Source organism: Podarcis gaigeae (assembly GCF_964106915.1).
Source record: "Podarcis gaigeae genome assembly, chromosome: 14".
Classification (NCBI taxonomy): Eukaryota; Metazoa; Chordata; class Lepidosauria; order Squamata; family Lacertidae; genus Podarcis; species Podarcis gaigeae.
This window is the reverse complement of record NC_139690.1, coordinates 8,691,984-8,719,144: the sequence shown is the minus strand read 5'-3', so window position 1 is coordinate 8,719,144 and position 27,161 is coordinate 8,691,984. Positions and strand designations below refer to the sequence as shown.

Sequence of the window (27,161 nt, the reverse complement as noted above, 5' to 3'; positions counted from 1 at the left end):
GCTCCAGTCTGGTCGAACGCTCTGCCTCATGAGACCAGGGCCCTACAGGATCTGATTTCTTTCCGCAGGGCCTGTAAGACAGAGTTGTTCTGCCTGGCCTTTGGCTTGAAGTCAATTTGGTTCCCTCCCCCTCTTTCTTTTTTCGTTTCGCCTCCTGTGTTGCGGCTGCATTTTAATGTTGTATTTTAATCTTGTTTTTAAGTTGTATTCATTCAACTTGTTTTTATTATTGGTTGTTAGCCGCCCTGAGCCTGGCCTTGGCTGGGGAGGGTGGGGTATAAATAATTGTTGTTGATGTTGTTGTTGTTGTTGTTATCTCACACCTCTACCATGCACAAAGGAAACATTCGCCCAAAAGAGCCAAATGTTTATTAGATCTCTCCAAAGGCACTAAGGACTCCAAATTCTAACATTTTAAATAGCTAATTAATTTAAAAAGTTCAAATGTACTTTTTTTATTAAAAAAAAACACAGCAAGTTTCTAAGCCCTTTTGAGTGAGAGAGAGGAAAATCCCCAGAAAATATTAGACTTAGAAAACAAGAAGTGTGAGAATGAGGCATCTAGCGATCCACAGTTCAACAGAGACTGCCTCAGCCCTTATCCCAAACTTTCTAATACCTACTCTACTTCTGAAGTGTTCAGTGTCTCCCAGCTGTACAGCTCAACTTCTTTCATCAGCAGTAAGCAACACGGTGCTTTCTAGGTGTTGCCGTGCTACAACTCCCATCAATCTTGAGCACACTGGCTGAGGCCAATGGGAACTGTAGTTCCAAACACTTGGAAAGCACCATGGCGGCTACCCTGGCTTTGGGGGTTGGCATAAAAAGGGAGAATGCAACCCTGCCCTCTCCAATAAACCAGATCTCTGCAGATTTGCAAATAACATGCTAAATAATGTAGACTATGTTGGGTAGAAATCTAATCAGAAATGCAATAAAGCCAAGTTTACTCTTTGGTTCAGCTTATGGGGTAGAGGGAGCCATCTGACCAGCAGATTCCACCTCGCTAGTACCATGACTAGCCATCCATTTTCAGTCCAGTATTTTTATATATTAAAAAACACCAAAGAGACAGAACTGAATGCTCTCTCAGAAAAAAAAAAACAAAGAAATTTAACTCCAGTGAACCAGGTGGTTAACTGGGAGGAAAGCAAGCAAAAGGCAAAATAAGGCTACACTGGTGCATACAAAACACCATACCCTGTTATGTTGCAATTCTCAAACCAAAAGCAGAATCTTAAAACATGGCTCTAAAGTCTTCCATTGTCAACAGTGAATGGAAATTCTCTCTCTCCCAACAGAGGAAGAAGAAGCAGCCCAATTGCTGGGCCAAAGCGGTTGCTCTGCCATATAGTTTTCCCTTTGTTTGCATCTAATATTAAGAGATCGCTGCAAATTCCACTCACCCCCACAGTTGTGGATTTGCTCCCAGACATGGCAAACAGCAGCTGGAGATTGCAGTGGGCTCTAAAATCATACGAGCACCTTCAGGAACCTCACAATATGCCGTTTTGCCCCAGGCACAGGAAACAGCAACAGAACAGAAATGCGCTCAGTTCTGAAACATTCCCATTCCACAGAATAAAGGCTTTGGGTTTGAGTTGGGAGGTGTAAAGGGGAGAAAATTTCTGAAATGCTATGCGGACTTGGCTGAGAGTAAGCACCATTCAGCATGTGGGGCCGTCTTTTGAGTAAAGGCACTACCAGCGCCACATTCCTATTTCAGCTCAGGAAAGAGGCTCCCATTTTGCCTGTGATTGTTTTCCAGCTGTGGAAGGAAGGCTGAGAGGGAGAAGAGACCGACATCTGAAGATGAGCTTCACAAAGATAATACTAGAAACTCGAGGCCATCATTCAGCTAATATTGGAAAATTCAGGACAGGCAAATGGAGGGACTTTGACACAGCACATTATGGAGCTTGTTCCCACAAAATGGAGGGGTGGCCACCAACCTGAAAGGCTTTAAGAAACAATTGGATAAATTCATGGAGAAGCCTCTCAAGGGCTACTGGCTGTGATAGCTATGCTTCTACCTGCAGTGCCACAAGGACTTAGCCTCTGAGAAACAACTGCTGAGACTCACATGTGGGGAGAGTACTGTGGCTGCCCTGCTCCCCACAGGCCTTTGGTTGGCCCAGAGGTGGGCCTATGGCTTCATCCAGTAGGACTTAGTACTGAATCTTATCCCCTTCTTCCAAGAGACCTCAAAGAGCAATTCACCTCACATGGTTTTTCTTTTCAAAAAAGATAATGCCTTCTTGTGCATCTATTAGTTATGCTCAGTTAGGAAAATAGGAGGCTCTCCCACATTGAGTCAATTACTGGTCCACCTGGTCTAGCACCGCTGATTCCAAAGGGATCCAAATCTCTCCAGGATCTACCACAGAGATCTTCCCTAGCATTGCTTCCTAACAACACTCTTCTAGGTGGAGCCATCAAGGACTGTGACTGACTTTCTGTTTGCCAAGCATGTGTACATTACACCCCTGAGTGAAGGGCCCTTCCTGCTTCTTGGCAGCTACTGCCGTTAGGTTAAAAAGCAGGGTTAGGGAACGTCAAGCTTGGGAGCTGAATGTAGCCCTGCGGTCATTTTTATTTGGCCCCCAGGACTCTCCACATTACACCCCTAGTGTCCCTGCTTCACATCTAACTGGTGTGTTTTCGCCTGGCTGAAATGTGCCCTGGAACTCTGACAGTGCCTCTTCCTTCTCCGGATGAAGGCCAGAGAGGTGCATGTGAAGCTAGCCTTCAAAGTTAAATTTTACATCCATTGCCCTTCTCACTTTTGCTCCCAGCCCTATCCAGCAGGGCCATGTGGGCCCTGAAAGAATGGAATACAGCCCTCGGGTTGAAAGGCTCCCTGCCCCTGTTATAAAGTCAATGGTCATTTCCCAGCCTCCAGCAAACATAAGAAAGAACACAACACAACTCCACTTGTGCTAATCTAAAATTGGACAGGTGGCATGCCTACAAGCAAATCCAACTGAAAACTGACCCTCAAAACAGCTTTGAGTGCCATGATCTCCTCTGTTAGAGTGGCAGGTTGATCTGTGAGTTCTCCCCTTTTCTTTACAGTACATGTGGTTTGTCCAAATTACTCTCATTCAAGCAGGAAGTCGTTCCTTTTCCCTTTGTATCAGTTGACAGGGTCATTGATGGTTGAACTCTTGGAGCGTCCCAGTAAGACTATGGAATGGGAACTCGGAGCATCCCAGTCCTGGGAGATTGGCGGTGGGAGGATGTCATCAGTAAGCGACGATCTGCTTCTAATGGGAAGAAGAGAGTCTCACAGGGACAGAGAGAGTTCAGGGTTGTATCTTTGTGGAGAAGGGGTGGGGGAGAAGGCAATTGGTCAAAGCCAAAATCAGCAAACTGCAGCAGGCACCAGGTGAAAGGTCTCTGTGCATGCTGCGTCTGTCACATTTTCATCAGTCCATTGATGGAGGAGCAGGAGCAGGATCCCAGCTTGCCATGTGAGCCTCGTGGTAGCACAACTGCATTTCCCTTCCAATTCTGGTCAGTCAATTTCTTCTCCAATGTCTGGAAAGAAAAGGAGGGGAGGAAATGAAACCACGTGGAAAATGGGTAAGTGACTGTCAGGGAACTGCCATCGGAGCCAGAGGCGGAGGGAAGGCTCCAGAGGGATGCCGGAGAGGGTCCCAGTAGGGAGAGAGGCAGCCCATCTGCTGGGGAAGGAAATCGGCGTAGCACCAGTGGAGAAGGGGGGCAGATGGGGGAATCGGAGAGGAGGCTCCAGGACTCTTCACCGGAGACCAGCGGGGAGAGCACGGGTACCCCGCTGCCCACACCCTCCCTGCGCAGAAGACTTTCGCGCAGGGAGAGTAGGAGGAGACTTGGCGTCAAAGAACTTCTTTGCTGGAAGAAGTTCAAGAAACACCCACTGACGGATTCTGCCAGCGACTGAGACAGCCACGAAGTGAAGGGCTGTCCAGACAGAAAGGGTTCAACCAGGTAACCTAGCCAGGAGTGGTGGCAACTTACGCACGAGCAACCCCTAGAACCATTACAGTGACCAAAGTGAAAAAAGAGGGGAGATGTATGCATTTTCTCCTGCAGGTCCATTACAAGGTGAAGCAGTTATGGGGCCATGTTCAGAAGCCCATCGCTGATGCGTCATGTAGTGATAAGGGAGAGGAAAACATTTGGACTAGGTAGATGAGAGAGAGATTAGGGGAGGAATGAGGGAAGGGGGAAGGTTCTACCCAACTTTACTGATGTATTTGCAGGTTTCAGACAGCCCCCCCCATATCACACACACAAAGTCGGTTCTGCAACAGGGCTCCATCGTGTGGGCACTTCCTCTCTTTTTACCCAAAATACGTTATCACTCTGAGTTGGCTTTGCAATGACAACTGAAGCCAATTCAGACAGAGGGCAATGCTTCCTGCCCTCACTCTGGCATCAAGTGGGGCAGAGAGGGCAATCACCACCACCATCAAGAGGAGGCAAAGAAGGAGGTCAAAGATCTGGGGGATATTAGCTCTGTCAAGGTGCGCATATCGTTCTTGACCTGTGGAAGTGACAATCTGCACATTGACTGCAACGTGCTGCTTTTCACCTTCAAAGCAGCTCAACACACGGGTAGCAACCACTGAGGGGAGACTTTCCATTACCTTCTTTGTTTTCCGTGTTCTTTAGAGGCTGCAAAGCTGTCGAGGGAAAGAGAAAGAGAGAGCACAGCACATGAGATTATTAGGCCCTAGGGCGTAACGCAAATGTACTGAACAGACTAGCATGAATCGTGGAGAATATGACTTTCTGTCTCCAACTCTTGCGGAGCCCAAACGTGTGTGTCTTACCCCACTCCGGAGAGACAGCAGACTCCCTCCCTCCCCAGACCCAACTCAGAAAGGCTGCTTTAGAGCTGGAAAAGGTTCAGAAAAGTGCAGGACAGAGGGGCACAAAACTATCTGTGGGGTAGAGAAAGTGGAAAGGGGTCTCCTGACACCATGCAGGCCAGTGCAGCCTTCCACAAGGCCGCACCGGTTTGGTCTCCATGGCGTTGGAAGACGCAGATAATAATATAATAATAATTTATTATACAAAGAACTTATAACCCACCTGCTCTCAGCAACCAGAAACATCATAACCAGACACTGGAAAGACCTGTCAGGAGTAAGCATGGACCAATGGTACCAAATAGTATGGGAAACAGCCCTACTAGAAAAAATAACTAATAAACTGAAACTGACACGGGGACAAACAGAAGAAGACGCCTTCACCCCGGTATGGCTCCCCTTTATCACATACACAGCCCAACAGGACAATGACAATAATCCACCAACAGCATACAAATCAATATGGCTAACCTGATCCCAAACACACACCCACCTCACTCACACACGAAAACAAAGATCACCACACCCAATCACAAGCAAACAACCACACCCTAAGCCAACCCCAACCTCTCTCACCACCAAAGGAACACAAGTGAACAACACAAGCAACGCTGACACCAAACTCTACATACATTAAACATAATAGAAACACCGCCACCCGACCCCACCCCCATCCATCCTCCCTCTCCCCACCCCCCCTTTCTTTTTTCTTTCTGTTTTCTTCTCCCCCTAATGCCTCAACAAATGAAACGGATTTGTAAAAACGTTACATGGAAGAAGAAGAAAAAAAAAATACGAGGCACTACACTTCTGTAAAACAAGAAAATCCTTAATAAAAATATTAAAAATAATAATAATAATAATTTATTATTTATACCCCACCCATCTGGCTGGGCTTCCCCAGCCACTCTGGGAGGCTTCCCAAAAAAAATATTAAAATACTTTAATACATCAAACATTAAAAGCTTCCCTAAACAGGGCTGCCTTCAGATGTCTTCTAAAAGTCTGGTAGTTGTTGTTCTCTTTGATATCTGGTGGGAGGGCGTTCCACAGGGAGGGCGCAACTACCGGGAAGACCCTCTGCCTGGTTCCCTGCAACTTGGCTTCTCGCAGTGAGGGAACTGCCAGAAGGCCCTTGGTGCTGGACCTCAGTGTCCGGGTAAAACGATGGGGGTGGAGACACTCCTTCAGATATACTGGACCGAGGCCATTTAGGGCTTTAAAGGTCAGCACCAACACTTTGAATTGTGCTCGGAAACGTACTGACATCATGCAACATCTCACACACACATCACATACACGGGTGACATCACATACACACCCGCCCCCGCCCCCCAATCTTGGGGGCAACGCAGCGCCTGTGATTCGAGGTAATGAATTGCGTGGTGCACAGGAGTAGAACGAGAAGTTAAGGTTTCAAAATGGAATCCGGTAGGAACATAGAAAGCTGCCTCCCACTGGGGCAGACTATTTGCCCCTTTGGCCCACTGGTTCCTGCTCTGGCTGGCAGCAGCTCCCAGTTAAGAGGTCTTTCCCACCGCTTGCTACCTGAAGATCCTTTTAACCAGAGAATTTACAGAGCTACGGACCCTCAATTTGCATCCTTATGCTCCGCTGCCTAATGTGGATGTGAAGCACAACAGGAGTACTTCTCAAAAGGAGGGGGACAAATCTGCAAACCTCACTGCCTGCTTCCCTCCCCTTCCCCCCCCCCCACCCCCCGGAATACCGCAGTCACACAGGTAGACGACGATGCCTGAAGCCTCCGCACTCTCAAGGAAAGATTAGAAACCAGGCAATCTATGTGCAATGTGTCTATTGCTGTGCTCAGAAGCAGATAAAGGGAATCACCAGGCTTATAATTAATCCATTTGATTACAGCCGAGTGCAGCTATCACACTTTATTAAAATGATAATCCAGTTTATCAGAGGCCTGCGTGGCTGAGAGCTTGCTGCAGCACATCAGGGAATTCTCTGCTCCAAGTCAATATCGGTGGGTGGGAGGGACATAAGAAACTGACTTGGACAGAGTCAGACCCCTGGTCCATCTCACTCACTATTGGCTGGCAGAAGCTCTCCAGGGTTCAGACATGGCTCCCCCCACTCACACTTATTTGGCTTACTAAAAAAAGCTCCACAACTTTGGGTAGAACACTGCCAGTCTTTTCACGACAATGGGTAGATCACTGCCAGATTTTTTTTATACTGTGAGTAGATCCCAGTCCATTGGGAGTTGAATGTCCCTGATTTATAGGATTTCTAAGTGTTCCTTCACAAGGATGGGCTACAATCATATAAAGAAACCCTATTAAAATCTGTTAAATTTACGTCAGAAGAATAGTGTGCATCCTAATACAGGCCCCATCTGTACCACACACTTAAAGCAGTATCATAACACTCTAAACAGTCCTGGTTCACCCCACAAAGACTCCTGGGAACTATAATTTGCAAAAGGTGTTGAGCGTTGTTACGAAACACCCATTCCCAGAGCTACAGTTCTCAGAAGTTCCTTGGGAACAGGGGTTGATGGTTACAACATTCTGGAAGTTGTAGTTCGGTGGGGGAGGAATAGGAGTGTCTTAACAACTGATAGTACTCTTAACAAGCCGGTTCCCATGATTCTTCGGGAGAAGCCACAGCTCTTTAAAGTGGCACCCAAGTTAGGCATGCATCCATGGTGGCGATGCTCTCAAAGTGTTGGAAGAAAGCTGTATGTGTCGTGCCATTCTGGCTACATATGCAACAGCACCCCTAGCCTAAACACTGAAGATAGAAGGAAAAACATGGCGCTGCTCCAGCTTCAAATTCAACGGAACTCCTAGCCTGAACAGCGGGAATAATATTGACCCAATCTAGTGCTCTGCTACTACAGTGGTCCCTTGGTTCTCAAACTTAATCCGTTCCAGAAGTCCATTCCAAAAACAAAGAGTTCCAAAACCAAGGTGCTTTTTCCCATAGAAAATAATGCAAAATGGATTAATTCGTTCCAGACTTTTCAAAACAATGCCTAAAGCAGCAATTTAACATGAATTTGACTATCTAATGAGACCACTGATCCATAAAATGAAAGCAATAAACCATGTACTGCAGCCACACAATCAATCAATCAGTAGCTAAACTGGTTTCCACACAGTCACAAAAACAAAACAAAAAAGCCGCAAAAACAAAAATGCAACATAAATAGCAAAAACAGACAGACCTCAGCATAATACTCAAAACGGAAGTGTGGCACTCAAATTGGAAGCATAGCACTCAAAACAGAGCACATTCGGCTTTCGAAAAATGTTCACAAACCGGAACACTCACTTCCATGTTTGCAGTGTTTGGTTTCCAAGTTGTTTGAGTACCAAGAAGTTTGAGAGCCAAGATACCGCTGTATTATTTTTTAGACTTTTCAGTCCAGAACATACAATCAGAAACAGGCTGCTCTCCCCATGCGCAGTTTCACATTGGCCAGGATGCATAAATTGGCAAGCTACAGTTGTTAGCACATGACCCACCCCAGAGTTCTTGCTCTGGGGCTGCCAGAAAGATACGAAATCCGACTAACCTGTCTTGGATCCTTCTCCTTCATCCTGTTCCTCTCTTGCTGGAAAAAAAAAGTGCAAAAAGGAAGGTTAAAAAATAAAAACCAAACACTGCCATCCAGTGGTTAAATATCCCCGTTTCCAGGCCAGGTGGAGCTGTGTAGTACTGGACTCACTGATACTATTAAGATTCAGATCAAGGATGGAAAACATATGGTCTTCCTATTGTTGTGGGACTCCAACTCCCATCAGCCCCTGCCAATGATCGGGTTAATGGCAGGGCTTTTTTTTTTCAGCCAGAACTTGCCAGAACACAGTGCTGGCACCTCTCAGATGAGTGTCATTGCCATTATAAGAGAATAAGGGAAACGTTCATTGTGAGTTCCGGCACCTCTTTCCCCCCAGAAAAATAGCACCGGAGGTGTAGTCTAGTAACACCAGGCAGGAGAAAGCTGGTCCACACTACAGAAACATTGAGGGGTTGGTTTTTAACAAGCAAACAAGCAAACAAGCCACTTTTAGCAACGAGAAATAGCAGAGATGGGTACAACTCAGAAACACCAAGAAACTAACACAACAGAGCCTTTCCAAATTCCCTCCTCGCTGTACTAAAAACTTACTTTAAATTGCCACTTTCCTCCTCAATTTCATCCCCTGCTCGCTCTTCTTAAACATCTGCCACTTTTAAAAATACCATTTCCCCCTCTCGGTGTCCTTCCATCCCTACTTTACTCAAACCTCTGCTGTTGTTTAAAACATCCTCTTTTTCTCTCCTTTCAGCATATTTCCCAACTTGCTGTACTCAGAACTTCTGCATCTTCCATTCCTCAGCTGTCTCCTGTGCAGGAGATAAAAGGATGTGGCACCCTCAAATACCCCAGAGTACTTTACTCAAACTTCTCCCGTTGTTTTAAACCACAATTTCCGTGTCTCTTCCTTTTCCTTTTTTCCTTTTTTTTCTTTTTCAGCAAAGTAAAAGGGACCCCTGACCATTAGGTCCAGTCGCGGCCAACTCTGGGGTTGCGGCACTCATCTCGCTTTATTGGCCGAGGGAGCCGGCGTACAGTTTCCGGGTCATGTGGCCAACATGACTAAGCCGCTTCTGGCAAACCAGAGCAGCACACGGAAATGGCGTTTACCTTTCTGCTGGAGCAGTACCTATTTATCTACTTGCATTTTACGTGCTTTTGAACTGCTAGGTTGGCAGGAGCAGGGACCGAGCAACAGGAGCTTACCCCTTTGTGGGGATTCGAACCACCGACCTTCTGATTGGCAAGCCCTAGGCTCTGTGGTTTAACCCACAGCGCCACCCGCGTCCCTCTTTTTCAGTAGGTTTATTATTTATTTTTATTATTATTATTATTATTATTATTATTATTATTATTATTATTATTATTGAAGATTTTCTTGGTGTCTCTTCCTTCTTGGTCCCATGCCACGCTGTCACTTTTGCTCCCCTACCCTGCCCTGACTTCATGCAAACCCAGGTTTGTGACGCAGCGCTACAAACCCTCCAATGGGGACTTGCACAAAGACATTCTTTCACTTTGATTATATTTATGTATACCAGCTCTCTCTCTCTCTTCTTTGCAGCTCTGGCGAATTTTCTTCTGGCACACATATGCCAGCGCAACCAGGAGGATGACAAGGCAGATTGCCAATCCTACTGTCACCCAGAGAGCCACAGCAGGAAACAGGAGGTGTTGACCTGGAAAGGAGAAAACAGGGAGAAGATGGTAAAGTCTCTGTCAATGCCACTGATGGGAAGCAAAGGAGGGAAATGTCTCTGAAGGGAAACAGGTAGATCCACTGGGTTACCGCAAGGTCATCTGCACACATACCAAATCTCACTTTAGACAAGGAGATCCTAACAGGTGTCCCATTTAAGATGTGTAGAAATATTCCAGCAGAATTTGTGCAAGATGTTCTGCTTTCCTAATATCTATCAGTCTACCTACCTACCTATATTTTTTATTAAATTTTCTGTTTTACAATTTAGAATATTCATTTAAACAACTTTAAAATATCAATTGACTTCCCTTCTTCTCTTTCCATTGTTCATTTTGCATAACATAAATCCCTGCATATTTTATATAAACTATACAATTCAGTTTTCCATTATTACATCCATCAAAACGTATTTACACTGTTGAATTTATCTCAATGCTGCCAACGTTTTCTAGTGTACACAACTTTCCCCCACATATTCAATAAACATTTTCCAATCTTCTTTAAACGAAGGTTCTTCTTGTTCTCTTATTCTATAAGTTAGATCCACAAGTTGTGCATATTCCATCAGTTTAAGCTGCCATTCTTCTTTAGTTGGGACCTTGCTTGTTTTCCATTTTGGGGCTAACAAAACACGGGCCGCTGGAGTGGCATACACAAATAACCCTTTTTGACACCTGGGAATTTCCATCTGAATTATCCCCAACAAAAAGGACTCTGTTGTTGTTGTTTTGAAAAGTGCTTTTTATACATTTTTTTTCAATTCATTGTAAATTATTTCCCAATACTCTTTTACCCTTTTACAGGTCCACCACATATGAAAGCACATTCCCTCTACCTCATTGCATCTCCAGCACTTATCTGATTCAGTCTTGAACATCTTAGCAAGCCTACTCTGAGTTAAATACCACCTGTAAATCATTTTCAAGTAGTTCTCCTTCAAGGAGTAACATGCTGTAAACTTCAGATCGCTCTTCCAGAGTTTTTACCAGTTATTAAAATCTATATTAACTGCTTTGCTACTTTCAAAGAAAAGTTCCAGTATGCAGCTGATAGATTTGGGCTCCATCGGAGCTGGGGGTAGCTTCATCGCAAAAGTCCTGCCAATTTCTCCATAGTACCACCATCAAACCCACGTGTGCACTCAGTTGCATGCTAAATAGGCAGCAGGACAAGAACGGCTGCTTCCTTAATTATAGCTTTTAAGAAAATGTACTTGACAATGTTCTGCACTGGCCTACAAGGTAACGATCACCACCAATCTGCTTCACCAGAAACTGTGGGCTCCTTTGTGGGCAACCTAGCCAGATGGGCAGCATATAAATAAATTATTGTTATTCTCTTTTGATGTCCCCCTGTTTTCTGCCACCCTCATTTTTAAACACAGCCATCACATGAGAAGCCCACAGATCCTGCCAGATATTTCAACTGAGCAAGATGAAACTACCGTACTTTTCCGTCTATAAGACACCACCATGTATAAGACGCCCCCTATTTGTGGGGACTCAAATTTAATAAAATGGGGGGAGAGGGCACAGAGTTGTTCAGCTTTTTTGTGGCGTATCGCCCAGGGTTGTTGAGCTTTTTTTTGGGGGGGGGACTGCTGAAAATCGCTCACCTGCACGCATCAATAAGTCCGCCTCCTGTCTGTCCCATCGCCGGCAGAAGCTGCCAATTGCCCCCCCCCCCCATTGCAGGAGTGTCAGCCAATCAACACCACCCATTGACGCAGCAACCAATAACACGCACAACAGCCGCTGACTGCCTTGGCAGCAACCAATCAAACGTCCACCCTATGTACTACCCATGTATAGAATGACCCCCATTTTTTAGCATGCTTTTTAAAGAAAAAAACATAGTCTTATACACTGAAAAGTACGGTATATAGAAACTCACTGAGCAAGTTGAAGACTATCAAGGTCACTGTCCTGCCTGATACAGTGGTGCCCCGCAAGACGAATGCCTCGCAAGACGAAAAACCCGCTAGACGAAAGGGTTTCCCGTTTTTCGATGCGCTTCGCAAGACGAATTTCCCTATGGGCTTGCTTCACAAGACGAAAATGTCTTGCGAGTCTTGTGATTTTTTTTCGCTTTCCCCGCCCTTTTTCTAAGGCGCTAAGCCGCTAATAGCCTTTTAGCCGCTAAGCCGCTAAGCCTTTAATAGCCGCTAAGCTGCTAAACCGCTAATAGCGCTAATCCGTTAATAGGGTTGCTTTGCAAGACGAAAAAACCGCTAGACGAAGAGACTCGCGGAACGGATTATTTTCGTCTTGCGAGGCACCACTGTAATTCTGGTGCCACTCTGGTGTAGGTCAGGGCAGAAAGCGTTTGGAGGATTGGGGGGAAGATATTATAGCCCCCCCTCCTTGTGATCTATTTTTCTCACTTTGCCAATTCATCCCCAGGTACTGGGGTGGCAGGCACTGTCCAGCCTGCAATCACCCCACATTTAACAATGATTTTGGCATCAGGCCCTGGGATCTGAAAAACATCCTTGCCCCAGAATTGGCTAAACTGACATACAAACTGTGAGATAAGGACAACTGTCACTTTAAAGAAGAATGGGAACTTTTTACAAAGTACATTGGTACCTCAGGTTACAGATGCTTCAGGTTACAGACGCTTCAGGTTACAGACTCTGCTAACCAGAAATAGTATCTCGGGTTAAGAACTTTGCTTCAGGATGAGAACAGAAATCGTGCTCTGGCGGCACAGCAGCAGCTGGAGGCCCCATTAGCTAAAGTGGTACTTCAGGTTAAGAACAGTTTCAGGTTAAGAACGGACCTCCAGAACGAATTAAGTACGTAACCTGAGGTACCACTGTATTTTAAAAGACAACAAAATGAATTGGACTCCTTGGCAGGTTTTGAATAAACATACACAAACTTACCGATTGATAACATGGTAGATAGATAATATAAGGATCGATATAATTTTATAATATGCAGAGAACAACATGTGATGAGAAATCCGAGAGGGGAGCTGAGGGAAGTCTCGGGGGGGAGGGTTTGACAGGGAGTGGGCAAAAAGGGGGGAAATAATGAATATTATATGTTTTGATATGTTCTTATGTTGAAATTGTTAATAAAAAACTTTTTTTAAAAGAAGAAGAAGAAGAGGAGGAGTTTGGATTTGATATCCCGCCTTTCACTCCCCTTCAGGAGTCTCAAAGCGGCTAACATTCTCCTTTCCCTTCCTCCCCCACAACAAACACTCTGTGAGGTGAGTGGGGCTGAGAGACTTCAGAGAAGTGTGACTGGCCCAAGGTCACCCAGCAGCTGCATGTGGAGGAGTGGGGAAGCGAACCCGGTTCCCCAGATTAGGAGACTACCGCTCTTAACCACTACACCACACTGGCTCCTTGCCTAACCATCAAAATTCACCCTGGGCCAGTGACTCTCTCTCCCAGCCTTGTCCACCTTACAGGGTTGTTGAGAGGGGTGGGTGGGAAAGAACTATAACTGTCAACTTGAGGTTCTTGGAAGAAAGGTGGGGGCAGAATCATAGAATTGTAGAGTTGGAAGAAACCCCAAGGTCCATCTAGTCCAACCCCCTGCAATGCAGGAATCTCAGCTAAAGCATCCATGACAGATGGCCATCCAACCTCTGCTTAAAAACCTCCAAGGAAGGAGAGTCCACAACCTCCCAAAGACCATTCCACTCTCGAACAGCTCTTACTGCCAGAATGTTCATCCTGGTGCTTAGCCAGAATCTCCTTTCTTGTAACTTCAAGCCACTGGTTTGAGTCCTACCCTCCAGAGCAGAAGAAATCAAGCAAATTCAAATGGTACAAATGGAATAGATAAGCTTTGCACGCAGATGGCGATGTTTTGAAGAATAATAATAGTTATAATTTATTATTTATACCCCACCCATCTGGCTGGGTTTCCCCAGCCACTCTGGGCAGCTTCCAACACAATATTAAAATACAGTAATGCATCAAACATTAAAAGCTTCCCTAAACAGGGCTGCCTTCAGATGTCATCTAAAAGTCTGGTAGTTGTTGTTCTCTTTGACATCTGGTGGGAGGGTGTTCCACAGGGCGGGTGCCACTACCGAGAACGCCCTCTGCCTGGTTCCCTGTAACTTGGCTTCTCGCAGTGAGGGAACCGCCATAAAGCCCTCGGCACTGGACCTCAGTGTTCGGGCAGAACAATGGGGGTGAAGACGCTCCTTCAGATATACTGGACCAAGGCCGTTTAGGACTTTAAAGGTCAACACAACACTTTGAACTGTGCTCAGAAATATAGTGGGAGCCAATGTAGGTCTTTTAAGACCGGTTCTATGTGGACTCGGTGGCCGCTCCCAGTCACCAGTCTAGCTGCTGCATTCTGGATTAGTTGTAGTTTCCGGGTCACCTTCAAAGGTAGCCCCATGTAGAGCGCATTGCAGCAGTCCAAGCAGGAGATAACCAGAGCATGCACCACTCTGGTGAGACAGTCCGTGGGCAGGTAGGGTCTCAGCCTGCGTACCAGGTGGAGCTGGTAGACAGCTGCCCTGGACACAGAATTGACCTGTGCCTCCATGGACAGCTGTGAGTCCAAAATGACTCCCAGGCTGCGCACCTGGTCCTTCAGGGGCACAGTTACCCCATTCAGGACCAGGGAGTCCTCCACACCTGCCCACCTTCTTAAGATTCATTAAAGGGCTGCTGGGTGGAAGAAACAGAATCAGCTGGAGAATAAGGGGACACTTCCTGCAAAACTGGAGTCAGTTGTGTACTTTTGCACTTTCAGGAGCCAAAATCCCCCGCCTGATAAGAGCTGATGGAATGACAACAGTTCGCTCAGATTGTGGAAGTCAGGGGCCAAACGATGCGAGTGGGTGCTTCCAATTGCTGCCTTTCTACAGGGCCAGCGGATACACCAGGGAAGGCAAGGAAACAGCAGGTTGAAATTACCCCGTAAAACACTTCATTAACCTTTAAATAATTATGCTAATAAATTCAAATAGATGCTGATTGTCACACTTTGCTAGGGAAGGGAGTCTCGGCTAAAGGCACTTTAAAACAGGACCAATCTCCTGCAAAGACAGCAATTCCATGTACGCCAAGAAGAGGCCAAGGGAAGAAGGATTGGAACTGTGCAAACTCATATGCACCAATATTTCCACCGAGTGCGGCCGTCCTGTTTCAGGCCCTCCAGACTCTCCCCAGGCTACACCGCTCACCAGCCCGGCTTTGAATCCTCCTGGAATGCTTTCGCCTGGCTGGAACAAGTCCTGGAACTCTGATATTGCCTCTTGCTTGTCAGGCTGGGGAGAGAAAGGTCAGTGCACAAGTAGAAGCCAGCCTGTTTTAGAGATGTTGAACTTAGATGCATAACTCTGCCCACTTTTGCCTCTCACACCACTGGCACACTCAGAAGGGAACGTGACCTTCAGGCTTACAAAAATAATAATATAATAATAATAATTTATAATTTATACCCCGCCCATCTGGCTGGGTTTCCCCAGCCACTCTGGGCAGCTTCCAACCGAATATTAAAAACAATACAGCGTCAGGCATTAAAAACTTCCCTAAACAAGGCCACCTTCAGTTGTCTTTTAAAAGTGAAATAGTTGTTTATTGCCTTGATATCTGCTGGGAGGGTGTTCCACAGGGCGGGCGCAACCACCGAGAAGGCCCTCTGCCTGGTTCCCTGTAACCTGGCTTCTTGCTGCGAGGGAACCGCCAGAAGGCCCTCGGCGCTGGAGCTCAGTGTCCGGGCAGAACGATGGGGGTAAAGACGCTTCTTCAGGTTTGCCACCTCTCTCCCATTCCAAAGTACAGATTAGCCCTACCCAATGGCATCCCCAAATAAGAGGTGGGTGCTAGGGGCAAGGCTAGTGAGCACATCTGGTGTTCAGGGCATGGCTACTCATTGGTCATGCACCAAGCATTGGTCTTGCACCAAGGTATAGCTTTCAAATAGGGCTGGAGATTTCTGGTGTCCATTGATAGATACAAGGACAAAATATAATCCGTCCAGCTCATGTGACCATATATTGTTCTGAGAGTATCCTGATGCTTTATGTGTTTGCCAAGGTATCTTTGGCACTTTTGTAAAATAAAATTAAAGGCAAAAAAGAAGAAGGAAATGCCTTTAAATATGTGCAGAGTGCCCTTCCTTTCTCACCAGCAGTCCCTAAGGCAGGCCATGGCTCAGATACGGGGGTGTTCAGCCCAACCATCTCCTAGTTCAGATATTTAGAAGGCAGCTAAACTAAGAACCAGGGACGCAGCTGGTGCTGTGGGTTAAACCACAGAGCCTAGGGCTTGCCAATCAGAAGGTCGGCAGTTCGAATCCCCGCGACGGGGTGAGCTCCCATTGCTCAGTCCCAGCTCCTGCCAACCTAGCAGTTCGAAAGCATGTCAAAGTGCAAGTAGATAAATAGGTACCGCTTCGGCGGAAAGGTAAACGGCATTTCCGTGCACTGCTCTGGTTCTCCAAAAGCGGCTTAGTCATGCTGGCCACAGGACCAGAAAGAGCTGTACGCCGGCTCCCTCGGCCAATAAAGCAAGATGAGCACCGCAACCCCACAGTCGACCACGACTGGACCTAATGGTAAGGGGTCCCTTTACCTTTAAACTAAGAACCACTGTAAAACTGTTTTTTTAAAAAACAACAACACAGAGATTAAACAAATCTGTGAAGCTGCTAAGTTTACATAAAACGTATTCCCATGGCAGAATTGAAGTTTTCAGGTTGCAGAATGTGAGAGGTACAGAATTTCATATAGAGTTCCAGGACAAATGCAAACACACACATACACACACAATTGCACCTTTGTGATACAGGGCTACCATAAGCATCTCTTTAACAGCCGCGGCCGCCATACTGTTTAGGCTGCACCCAATAAAAGGTGTTTTGCCAGGTGTCGCAAGGCCAGCCATTCTCCATCACCATTCAAGTGGCTCCATGCATTTAGCCAAAAGGTTTATGTTCCTTGAGGGACCCTCCTTCACAAGCCAGCAATTGCTGTGCCAAGGATAATTAAATACTAATTAATGTTACCTGCAAGTGAACAAGGTTACAAAGAGCTTCAGGGTGTCTATAAAAGTTGAGATGGCGTGACAACAACTGGAAGCCACAAGGAAGAACTAGGGGGAAGTCATGTGAACAGAATTTCACAGGGAGATCGAACTTCTGTCAAAGATATAAGGCTGAAATCCTATATATACCTACCAAGGAGTAAATCCCACCGATCCACATTTTCTATTGCAAAAACTGCAATCCTAAACATATTTACCTGGAAAACTGTAAGACCTGCTTCCCCAACCAGACCCTCCAAATGTTTTTGAATCCAACTCCCATGTATGGCCAATAGTCAAGGATGGTGGCAGTTGTTGTCAAAAGTTGGGGGAAGGTTGTGCTAAGCCAGCCTTTCTCAACCCGTGGGTCCCTAGATGTTGTTGAACTACAACTCCCATCACCCTTAGCTAGCAAGGCCAGAGCTCAGGGATGATGGGAGTTGTAGTCCAACAACATCTGGGGACCCACAGGCTGAGAACAGCTGTTCTAAGCAAATATAGGCAGGACTGAACTGCCATATTGATCCTAACCTGAAACCCAATAAGGTTTAGCACAGGGCAATATTATAAAGGAGACCCTTTTTAAAAGAGAAGACAAGCACAGGCATGCTTGGCCTCTGGAAAGCTTTATAAGGGGTAGACAACATCAGTCTAAAATCCAAGATGCTATACTAAGCAGTCAACTGTGATCTGAGCCAAGGAAAGGTTTCCCACCAGAGGTTGTGGAATCTCCTTCCTTTGATGTTTCAAAGCAGAGGTTGGATGGTGATCTGTCATGGATGCTTTAGCTGAGATCCCTGCATTGTAGGGAGTTGGACTAGATGACCCTCAGGACCCTTCCAACGCTACAGTTCTATGATTCTATCACTTATAGAAGGCAGGCTCCCCCAAGCTGGCGCCATCTGGATATTGTTGGATTTCAACCCCCATCAGCCCCAACCGGCATGGACAACAGTCAGAGATGATGGGAGGTTGTAGCTCAGTTAACATATGGAAGGCACTAGATTAGGGAATAGAGAGAGCATCAGTGAACAGAGTGCTCAGCAAAAGAGACAGGCCCCTGTCTCTCAGAACTTACAAGTTATATTTGTCAAGAGGGGGAAAGAACAGAGCGAGTCTCAGCGGCGATTGCAGCTAGATTCAGGAATCACCCTCAAACTGGTGCATAGTTCCTCCATATGCTGTGCTAATAGGGCCAGAGGGGAAAGCCTCTCTTTTGGGTGTTCTGAACTCCTGGGATAATTCCACGCAGCCAACAACATGCAACAGCTTTCCTGGCTTCTAATCCATTTCAGGATCACGATACCTCAAGGATGACCTCTCCCCATACGAACCGACTAGGACCCTACGATCGTCATCTGAAGCTCGTCTTCATTTGCCTCCTCCATGAGAGGGGTGGCAACATGAGAACGGGCCTGTTCTGCAGAAATAATACCTCGAGGCCCCATTAGCTAAAGTGGTACCTCAGGTTAAGAACAGTTTCAGGTTAAGAACGGACCTCCAGAACGAATTAAGTTCTTAACCCAAGGTACCACTATATATATTTAGGCACCAGGCAAAATCTTTCCTTTATAACCAGGCTTTGACCTTTAACTATCTGTGGGCTTTTTGAAGTGGACAGGGTCTGCTTAAAGTATTTCAATCTCATCTTGGTTTTAATGTATTTATGTGGCGGCTGAGGGGGGGGGTTGTCTTTTGGTTAGTTGGAAGTCACTTTGGGTTGCCCTGGGCAACATAAAGCAACTAGAAAATTCAATTGATGATGAAGATGATGCACAATTCAAAGTCCTGGCCATCAGTCCTTCTAACAGCAATCACCAACAGTGAGTTCCAACAAGGCTGTAGTCAAAACAAGACTGATAATTTGTAAACGAATAAATCTTTAATACAGTGGTACCTCGGGTTAAGGGACGCAGGTGGCGCTGTGGGTTAAAGCCTCAGCGCCTAGGACTTGCTGATTGAAAGGTTGGCGGTTCGAATCCCTGCGGCGGGGTGCGCTCCCGCTGCTCGGTCCCAGCGCCTGCCAACCTAGCAGTTCGAAAGCACCTCCGGGTGCAAGTAGATAAATAGGGACCGCTTACCAGCGGGAAGGTAAACGGCGTTTCCGTGTGCGGCTCTGGCTCGCCAGAGCAGCAATGTCACACTGGCCACGTGACCCGGAAGTGTCTCCGGACAGCGCTGGCCCCTGGCCTCTTAAGTGAGATGGGCGCACAACCCCAGAGTCTGTCAAGACTGGCCCGTACGGGCAGGGGTACCTTTACCTTTACCTTACCTCGGGTTAAGAACTTAATTCGTTCCGGAGGTCCGTTCTTAACCTGAAACTGTTCTTAACCTGAAGCACCACTTTAGCTAATGGGGCCTCCTGCTGCCACTGCGCCGCCACTGCACCACCGCTGCAGGATTCTGTTCTCATCCTGAAGCAAAGTTCTTAACCCGAGGGTTAGCAGAAATATTACCTGAAGCATATGTAACCCGAAGTATATGTAACCCGAGGTACCACTTTATATATAAAACCAAGACTGATAAGAAATAGTCTGGTGGAAGTGGTAGTGGTTTATCAGCATCCTTGAGGCAATTCAGAGCTTGGCAGAACCTCAAAAACAGGGTGGGGACAAGGGTTAAGGAGAGGGCCTTCTCAGTGGTCAGGATCAGTTTCTGAAACTTTGCTCCCTCCCACCAGCTCTCAAAGCAGGGCCAGCTCTGTCATTAGACAAAGTGAGGCAGCTGCCTCAGGCCCAGTGTTCTGGCTGGACTAATGGCAATGAGCAGTGTGCACGCACATGAGTTCCTTGTTCACCAGTGGTGAGAAATCCGTGGTCCTCCAGATGGTTAGGGCTGGGCGATATCTGGTTTTCAGCATCGATATATCAGCAGCTAAACACCGAGATATGCTAATATGTTTCTATGTCTGCGATGTATCTCGGCTGCTTCTTCCACCCCACCTTAGGGGAGGAAGAAGCAGCCAAGATACAACACCAAGCCCTACTGAGCAAGCCCTCCCTGGCTCACACCTCTGCCTGCGCCTTTGCCATCTGCAGGCAATTTGAGCTGGGAATACATCAGGGCTCCCAGGCCACTACAATGCACTGCCAGCTCCAAATGTCTGAAACTGGTATCATATCATGAACACCATACCAGTTTCAGACAATTTACTAACATATCACCCAGGTGGACAGATGGATTCCAACCTCCGTCAACCCCAGCCAGCAAAGCCAAGGGTCAGGGATGAGAAGAATGGAAAGTCGAACAACAAATAACCCCACTCCTTCCATATGCACCCGGATGACAGTGTTTGGTCCAGAACTATGAGATACCCTGCGCTCAGCCCTTTCTCCTCTCCACTTTCTCCCACCTTCAAACCATCCCTTTCACTGCAAAAGTTCTAGGAGCCTCCCTGCCCACTAAGGCTGGCTGGAATAAACAGCACCGAAAACTCTTACACAGAATCAAGACATTAACGGCCAGAGAAGCAGCCCTGCCGAAGGAGCGTCGTGTACAATAAACAGCGCTTAATAAAGTGTCCCTGCTGCCGTTATTTATGAGTTGTTTCAGCATCTCCCTCTCCCGTGCTCGTATTCCTGGAGCTTGTCACCAGGCAGCAGCAGCATCCCAGAGCCCTGCAAGAGCCATCAAACATCCGCTCCCGAGTGCCTGCCGACAGCCAGACAGGATATTTCGAGCACCGAGTTAACCGCAACCCAAATAATGCAGGGCTTGGGTCAGGCAACAGGACAGGGACCTGTTCAGAAATTCTGTCTTGGATCATGGGAGGGAACACAAAAGACACCCCCCCCCAAAAAAAGAAAAACCCTCCTGTGCCCAAGTGCAAGGAAGGGAGTCAGGGAGAGAGGTCACCTCTTCAGCTTTCAAAGCCAAGGCAGGGTGAAAGTTGGGGTGGGGAAACTTTTTCAGTCCAGGGGCCACACTATCTTCTAGATAACCTTCCAGAGGCCACTGTTAGAATTCCTGCTCCATGACTGCCGTCATGGGATTGTTGTCTTTCACATGACGGTATATGTTTTGACTCCACAAAGTGGGAAGTGACAGAGACAGGATATTTGTGTTACTGTGTTCTGTGAAGTGGGACTATTGTCCTTTGTTCTTTTTCTCTTTGCTGTCTGATGCTAGAGAGAGAGGGAGCCATGTTGCAGTGCTCCGTGTGTGTTTATATGTAAATAAAGTAGATTAGCCAAAATGCTGAGTTGCTGAGGTCTGTCACCCATGATGCGCAAACTCTATGGATCCCTAAGTGTGCCGGTGTTGGTTGGCATTGGTCGCTGTGATGTTCGGGCAGAAGAAAGCTTTTGAAGCTCCTGAAAGATCGACCAGGAGGGAGAGAACATGCCAGTCGGGCATGTGTCTCTGCCAGGGTCCTACTCGAGTGTAGGCTGAACTCCTGACAGCCACAAGCAGGTGGTGGATAGGGGCAGAGACAGAACTATGCAGAACAATTGCTATAAATTTTATGTTTGCAGATTTGGCTAGTTTCTCTACAAGCACCTGTCTATCCAAACAGGGCACAAGACTAGATGGGCCACTAGCCAACCAAACATTAGGAAGAACTCTCTGATAGTAAGAGCTGTCCAACAGTGGAACTGACCACCTTGGAAGCTGGTGAGCTGTCCTCCATTGAAGGTTTTGAAGCTCATTCACTGGAGGTTTCTAAAGAAGTCCCAACGAAAGAAATATGGGTTTTAAAGTGAAAGATAATAGACTCTGCAGGAATGGCGAAGCTGACGGCAAAAATAAGAGATCAAAAAGATGGGAACATTGCTGGAGGTTCTTTTCTATGTGAGAAAAAAGCTATACTCAAATGTAATCACAAGCAGGATTTGAATAATAGGAAGGAGAACAAATGAATGACTGTGACATAAGTTATAATACAATAAATGGCAGCTGTGGCAGCAGATAAAGGAAAACAACAGGAACATCACGGATCTAAGGATAGGAAGTCAAAATGTAAAAATAATAATATTATATTGAAAGTGAATTGAAGAAGATTGGAAAACGTTTATTGAATATATGGGAAATAATTGTGTACAGCTGAAAACGCTGGCAGCATTAAGATAAATTCAACAGTGTAAATAAGTTTTGATGGATGTAATAATGGAATACTGAATGGTATAGTTTCTGTAAAATATGCAGGGTTTATGATATGTAAAATGAACCATAGAAAGAGAAGAAGGGAAGTCATGGATATCTTAAGAATGTAAAATGAGTATTTTGAATTGTAAAACAGAAAATTTAATTTTATATATAGGGATTCCTGAGCTGCAATTCCTGCATTGCAGAGGCCTGGCAAGAGGCAAACCTTCCAACTCTAGAATTCTAGGTTCTTTGCTTCCCTTTCCCCACCTGGCCTTGTTTCTATGGTTTTCCTGAGCAGCAGCCAGACCTTTCTCACACAGAGCCCCCCAGCAGCATGCCAGCCCCCAGCCATCCTCCCCTCCCTGCTCCCACCCAGCTGACCTGTGATGGTGACAGAGGCGTGGGTCTCCTGCCGCAGCAAAGGGTTCCTCACTAAGCAGCTGTAGGTGCTGTTGGGCTCCAGCACCACCCGCAGGATGCTCCGCACGTCGAAGAGGCCTTCCTCGTTGGCCACCTGGGAAGTGGTGATGTTCTCCGTTATGTTGTTGCCGCGGCCATCTTGCCACAGCACCGTCGCCTCAGGGTAGCCGGAAAAGGTGTGGCATATCACAGTGACCAGGTCTCCCGGCTTCAGGTTCTTGTTGGGCTCCAGGTTCTTGTTGGGCTCCAGGTTCTTGTTGGGCTCCAGGTTCAAGTTGGGCTCCAGGTTCAAGTTGGGCTTGGAGTAGAAGGCTGGAAGATGAGGAGGAGGTGGAATGCTGTTCAGCCCGCAAGTACATCCCTTATCATATATCAACGAAGGTAACATTGAAAAAAACTCACATTACAGTCATACCTCGGCTTGAATGTGCTTTAGGTTGAGCATTCGGGTTGCGCTCCGCTCGCCATGTGCAGACGCTCAAAATGACGTCACGCACATGCGCAGAAGCGGCAAAATGTGACTCATGCATGCACGTCTTACATTCTATTCAGGATGTGAACGTGGCTCCAGAACGGATCCCGTTCGCATCCCGAGGTACCACTGTATTTGAAATGCATTATATTGCTTGCAAAAAAAATGCATATATTAGCAAAGAAGTTTCACTGGAATGCTAAGGAATCTTTGTGATCTTTTTTCTGTTTAAAGAATTGCAAATTGATGAAGAAATGTAAGGGACTAAATGTAAGATGGGGGAGGGGGACCAGGACTCAGCCTTTAGCAATGGTTCTCAAAGTGCGTGATGTACCTGTCAGGATGCTCTCAGCGGCTCCCGGCTGGTTGCCCAGGAAAGTATAAAGACAAGGGAAAGTTTCCTACCGTCCTTTTTTATTTCAGTCTTTACAAAGAGAGGCTCTAGAACCCAGCCTCTTGGATAATAGCATTGTCCCGAGTGAATCTCCACCCCCGTCTCTCCCACTTCCTCATTCATCCCTTCTACGGGTGCTGCTACGTGCCCTCAGCCTTCGAGCTCTTTGTTCTCCTACTTTTAAGGCTCGCCGGGTTCTGGGAGATGGAGGGTCTGGGATGCTTTCTAATGACAACGTGTCAACTGGTGTTGCTCTGACTCTCCCATGATTTCCAGCTTTTCCCCTCATCTGCCTCTGAGCTGCTACCTCCCTCAAACTTCTGTTGTCAATTTATACTGTCTTCCTCTTCCTGCTCCCTAGAAGGGTCAGGATGGGGAGGCGGTCTCCACCATTCCTCCTCTGCCCAGTCCAATCAACATTTAAACATTTCAGTGTGGTATAGCATAATAATCATAGTCAAAACAAAAAAATTCCTTCCAGTAGCACCTTAAAGACCAACTAAGTTAGTTCTTGGTATGAGCTTTCGTGTGCATGCACACTTCTTCAGATACACCCATGTGTATACACTTATGTGCATGCACACAAAAGCTCATACCAAGAACTAACTTAGTTGGTCTTTAAGGTGCTACTGGAAGGAATTTTTTTGTTTTGACTATGGCAGACCAACATGGCTACCTATCTGTAACTGGAACCATAATAATCATAGTAATAATTTATTATTTATACCCTGCCCATCTGGCTGGGTTTCCCAAGCCACTCAGGGCGGCTTCCAACAGAATATTGAAAACATGATAAGACATCAAACATTAAAAACTTCCCTAAACAGGGTTGTCTTCTAAAAGTCAGATAGTTGCTTATTTCCTTGACATCTGATGGGAGGGTGTTCCACAGGGCGGGCGCCACCACCAAGAAGGCCCTCTGCCTGGTTCTCTGTAACCTCACTTCTCGCAGTGAGGGAACTGCCAGAAGGCCCTCATAGGAGGTCCTCAGTGTCTGGGCAGAACAATGGGGGTGGAGACGCTCCTTCAGGTATACTGGGCATAGTACAATATAGTATCAAAATATTATTATTTTTTATTTGCAGAATATGTAGCTGTACGGTTTTATACTTTCTAGATGTCCTGTGATCATATTATAAAGTAGTTGTGTTCTGTGTTACAAACTGAGCACTGCTAGAGGCTGTTTCTGCTTGTTTTACAATGCATTTCTTATCGATCAAAATGTTGGTGAGTCATGAGCAAATTTTTATTCTGAAAGGATGTCCCCAGCGGGAAGGCTTGAGAACCGCTGGCCTAGGGACTCCCGGAGGGAGGGTGGCCGATGGCCCCTGGGGAGCCCTGGTGCCCTCCCTCTCACCTGCCACCTGCAGCGTGACGGCCGCGCTGCTGTAGCCCTGGACTTTGACGAAGCACGTGAAGCTTCCCTCATCCGCAATCCGGACGCGGCGCAGCAGCAGAGAGACGTTGCCCCTGGGCAGCTGGTCGTAGAAGAGAGCCGTGCGGTTGGTGTAGCTCCTCCCCTGGTTGGCCAGCTGGTCCTGGCCTTGCGCAAAGCTGTGCACCAGCCGCTTGGTGTCCGTCAGCTGCCAGATGAGGCTGAGCTGGTCCAAGCTGAAGTTGGCGTCCGGGGAGAAGGAGCAGCACAAAGTTGCGTCGCGGCCAAAGAGGGTGACCACGGGATCGTCGGGGACCACGATTTCGACAGCTCCTAGTTGCAAGGAGGCATGTGGGGAGAGAAGGCACACAGCAGTGAGATTTCGGCAGCAAAAGGGAAGGCTACACAAACACCAAGCCCTGGAATAATAATAATAATAATAATAATAATAATAATAATAATAATACCGTATTTTTCGTTCTATAAGACGCACCAGACCACAAGACGCACCTAGTTTTTGGAGGAGGAAAACAAGGAAAAAAATATTCTGAATCTCAGAAGCCAAAACAGCAAGAGGGATCGCTGTGCAGTGAAAGCAGCAATCCCTCTTGCTGTTCTGGCTTCTGGGATAGCTGCGCAGCCTGCATTCGCTCTATAAGACGCACACACATATCCCCTTACTTTTTAGGAGGGAAAAAGTGAGTCTTATAGAGCAAAAAATACGGTAATTTATTATTTGTACTCCGCCCATTTGGCTGGGTTTCCCCAGCCACTCTGGACGGCTTCCAACAAAGATTAAAAATACATTAAAATGTCACACATTAAAAACAGGGCTGCCTTCTGATGTCTTCTAAATGTCAGGTAGTTGTTTTTCTCTTTGACATCTGATGGGAGGGCGTTCCACAGGGCAGGTGCCACTACCGAGAAGGCCCTCTCCCTGGTTCCCTGTAGCTTTGCTGCTCGCAATGATGGAACTGCCAGAAGGCCCTCGGAACTGGACCTCAGTGTCCGGGCAGAACGATGGGGGTGGAGACGCTCCTTCAAGTATACTGGGTCTTTGAGGCTGTCTAGGGCTTTAAAGGTCAACACCAACACTTTGAATTGTGCTCAGAAATGTACTGGGAGCCAGTGTAGGTCTTTCAAAACCAGTGTTATGTGATCTCGGCGGCCGCCCCCAGTCACCAGTCTAGCTGCCGCATTCGGGATTAGTTGCAGTTTCCAAGTCACCTTCAAAGGTAGCCCCACGTAGAGCGCATTGCAGTAGTCCAAGTGGGAGATAAATAGAGCATGCACCACTCTGGCAAGACAGTCTGCGGGCAGGTAGGGTCTCAGCCTGTGTACCAGGTGGAGCTGGTAGACAGCTACCCTGGACCTGTGCCTCCATGGATAGCTGTGAGTTCAAAACAAGGCTTGTGCTCTTGCTCACACCCTCCTCTCTTGGCTGAATTGCCTGTATTAGCTGCATCCTGGTTTGTGCAAACCAGAGTTTGCTGTTGGACGCCAACCACAGCTTGCACTCACTCAGCAAGTCAAAGCTGGGAAGCAGGGCAGCTATCCTCGCTTGGTGGGGTGGGGGGCAAAGGAGCCCAGCCGTGCTCCTTCTGGGGTGGTTTGTCCACCTTTGGCCCCCTCCCTGCACTCAGCTCTTGCCTGTGGCTTCCAGAAGCATGCGACAGTGGCCACACCCAGGAAATGGCTCTGACTGGATGGCAAAACTAGATGAGGATAGCTGTTGGGTCTCAAATCCTTGGTGGGTTGCGGAATTCTGCTGCAGGTGAAGGCATGCCCTGGCGGATGGAGCAGATGAGATCAACAGTGGATAATCCAACAGTCAAGAAGGCAGATTCTCCCCTTTGTGCAGTGGAAAGTGAAGGGCAGACAGGGCTCGTCAACCTGGGAAGGGAGCCCATTGAGAAGGAAAACTCTGGTCCTAAACCTTTGCTGCCTCGTGGATTATCTTCAGGAGAAAGAAGGCTATGGAGGGAAACCTACACTAGTCCACAGTCGAGTCTCTGAGATGGTTGGATGGTGCCCTGCAAACCTCCTTTCAGCACAATCTGGTGCCAGGTGTATTGCTCTGCTTTCCTTCAGACCACAACAAACAACACAAGCAACACGATGACCAGTATACTGGATAGCACTGCAATTCTTATTGCATAATATATATAATTTAGTACAGTGGTAAGGGTAAAGGGACCCCTGACCATTAGCTCCAGTCGTGGCCGACTCTGGGGTTGCGGCGCTCATCTCACTTTACTGGCCAAGGGAGCCGGCATACAGCTTCCG

The 27,161-nt window shown here is 46.9% G+C and overlaps 1 protein-coding gene across 3 annotated transcripts in view; it reads right to left on the bottom strand.

The window, feature by feature from the left end:
• Positions 1 to 350: 350 nt before the first annotated feature.
• The window catches only part of CD276 (CD276 molecule), a 66,028-nt gene continuing 39,217 nt past the window's right edge, over positions 351 to 27,161 (bottom strand). For 2 of the 3 annotated variants that reach the window (XM_083712894.1, XM_083712893.1), the window contains exons 3-8: positions 24,858 to 25,208; positions 22,596 to 22,946; positions 9,954 to 10,094; positions 8,410 to 8,448; positions 4,635 to 4,670; positions 351 to 3,540 (exon numbers count right to left, since the gene is read on the bottom strand). In XM_083712894.1, coding sequence (XP_083569020.1) covers positions 3,518 to 3,540; positions 4,635 to 4,670; positions 8,410 to 8,448; positions 9,954 to 10,094; positions 22,596 to 22,946; positions 24,858 to 25,208 — 941 coding nt within the window. In that variant the 3' untranslated portion in view covers positions 351 to 3,517. The remainder of the gene's footprint in view (positions 3,541 to 4,634; positions 4,671 to 8,409; positions 8,449 to 9,953; positions 10,095 to 22,595; positions 22,947 to 24,857; positions 25,209 to 27,161) is intronic. The other variant, XM_083712895.1, reaches the window with a different exon arrangement.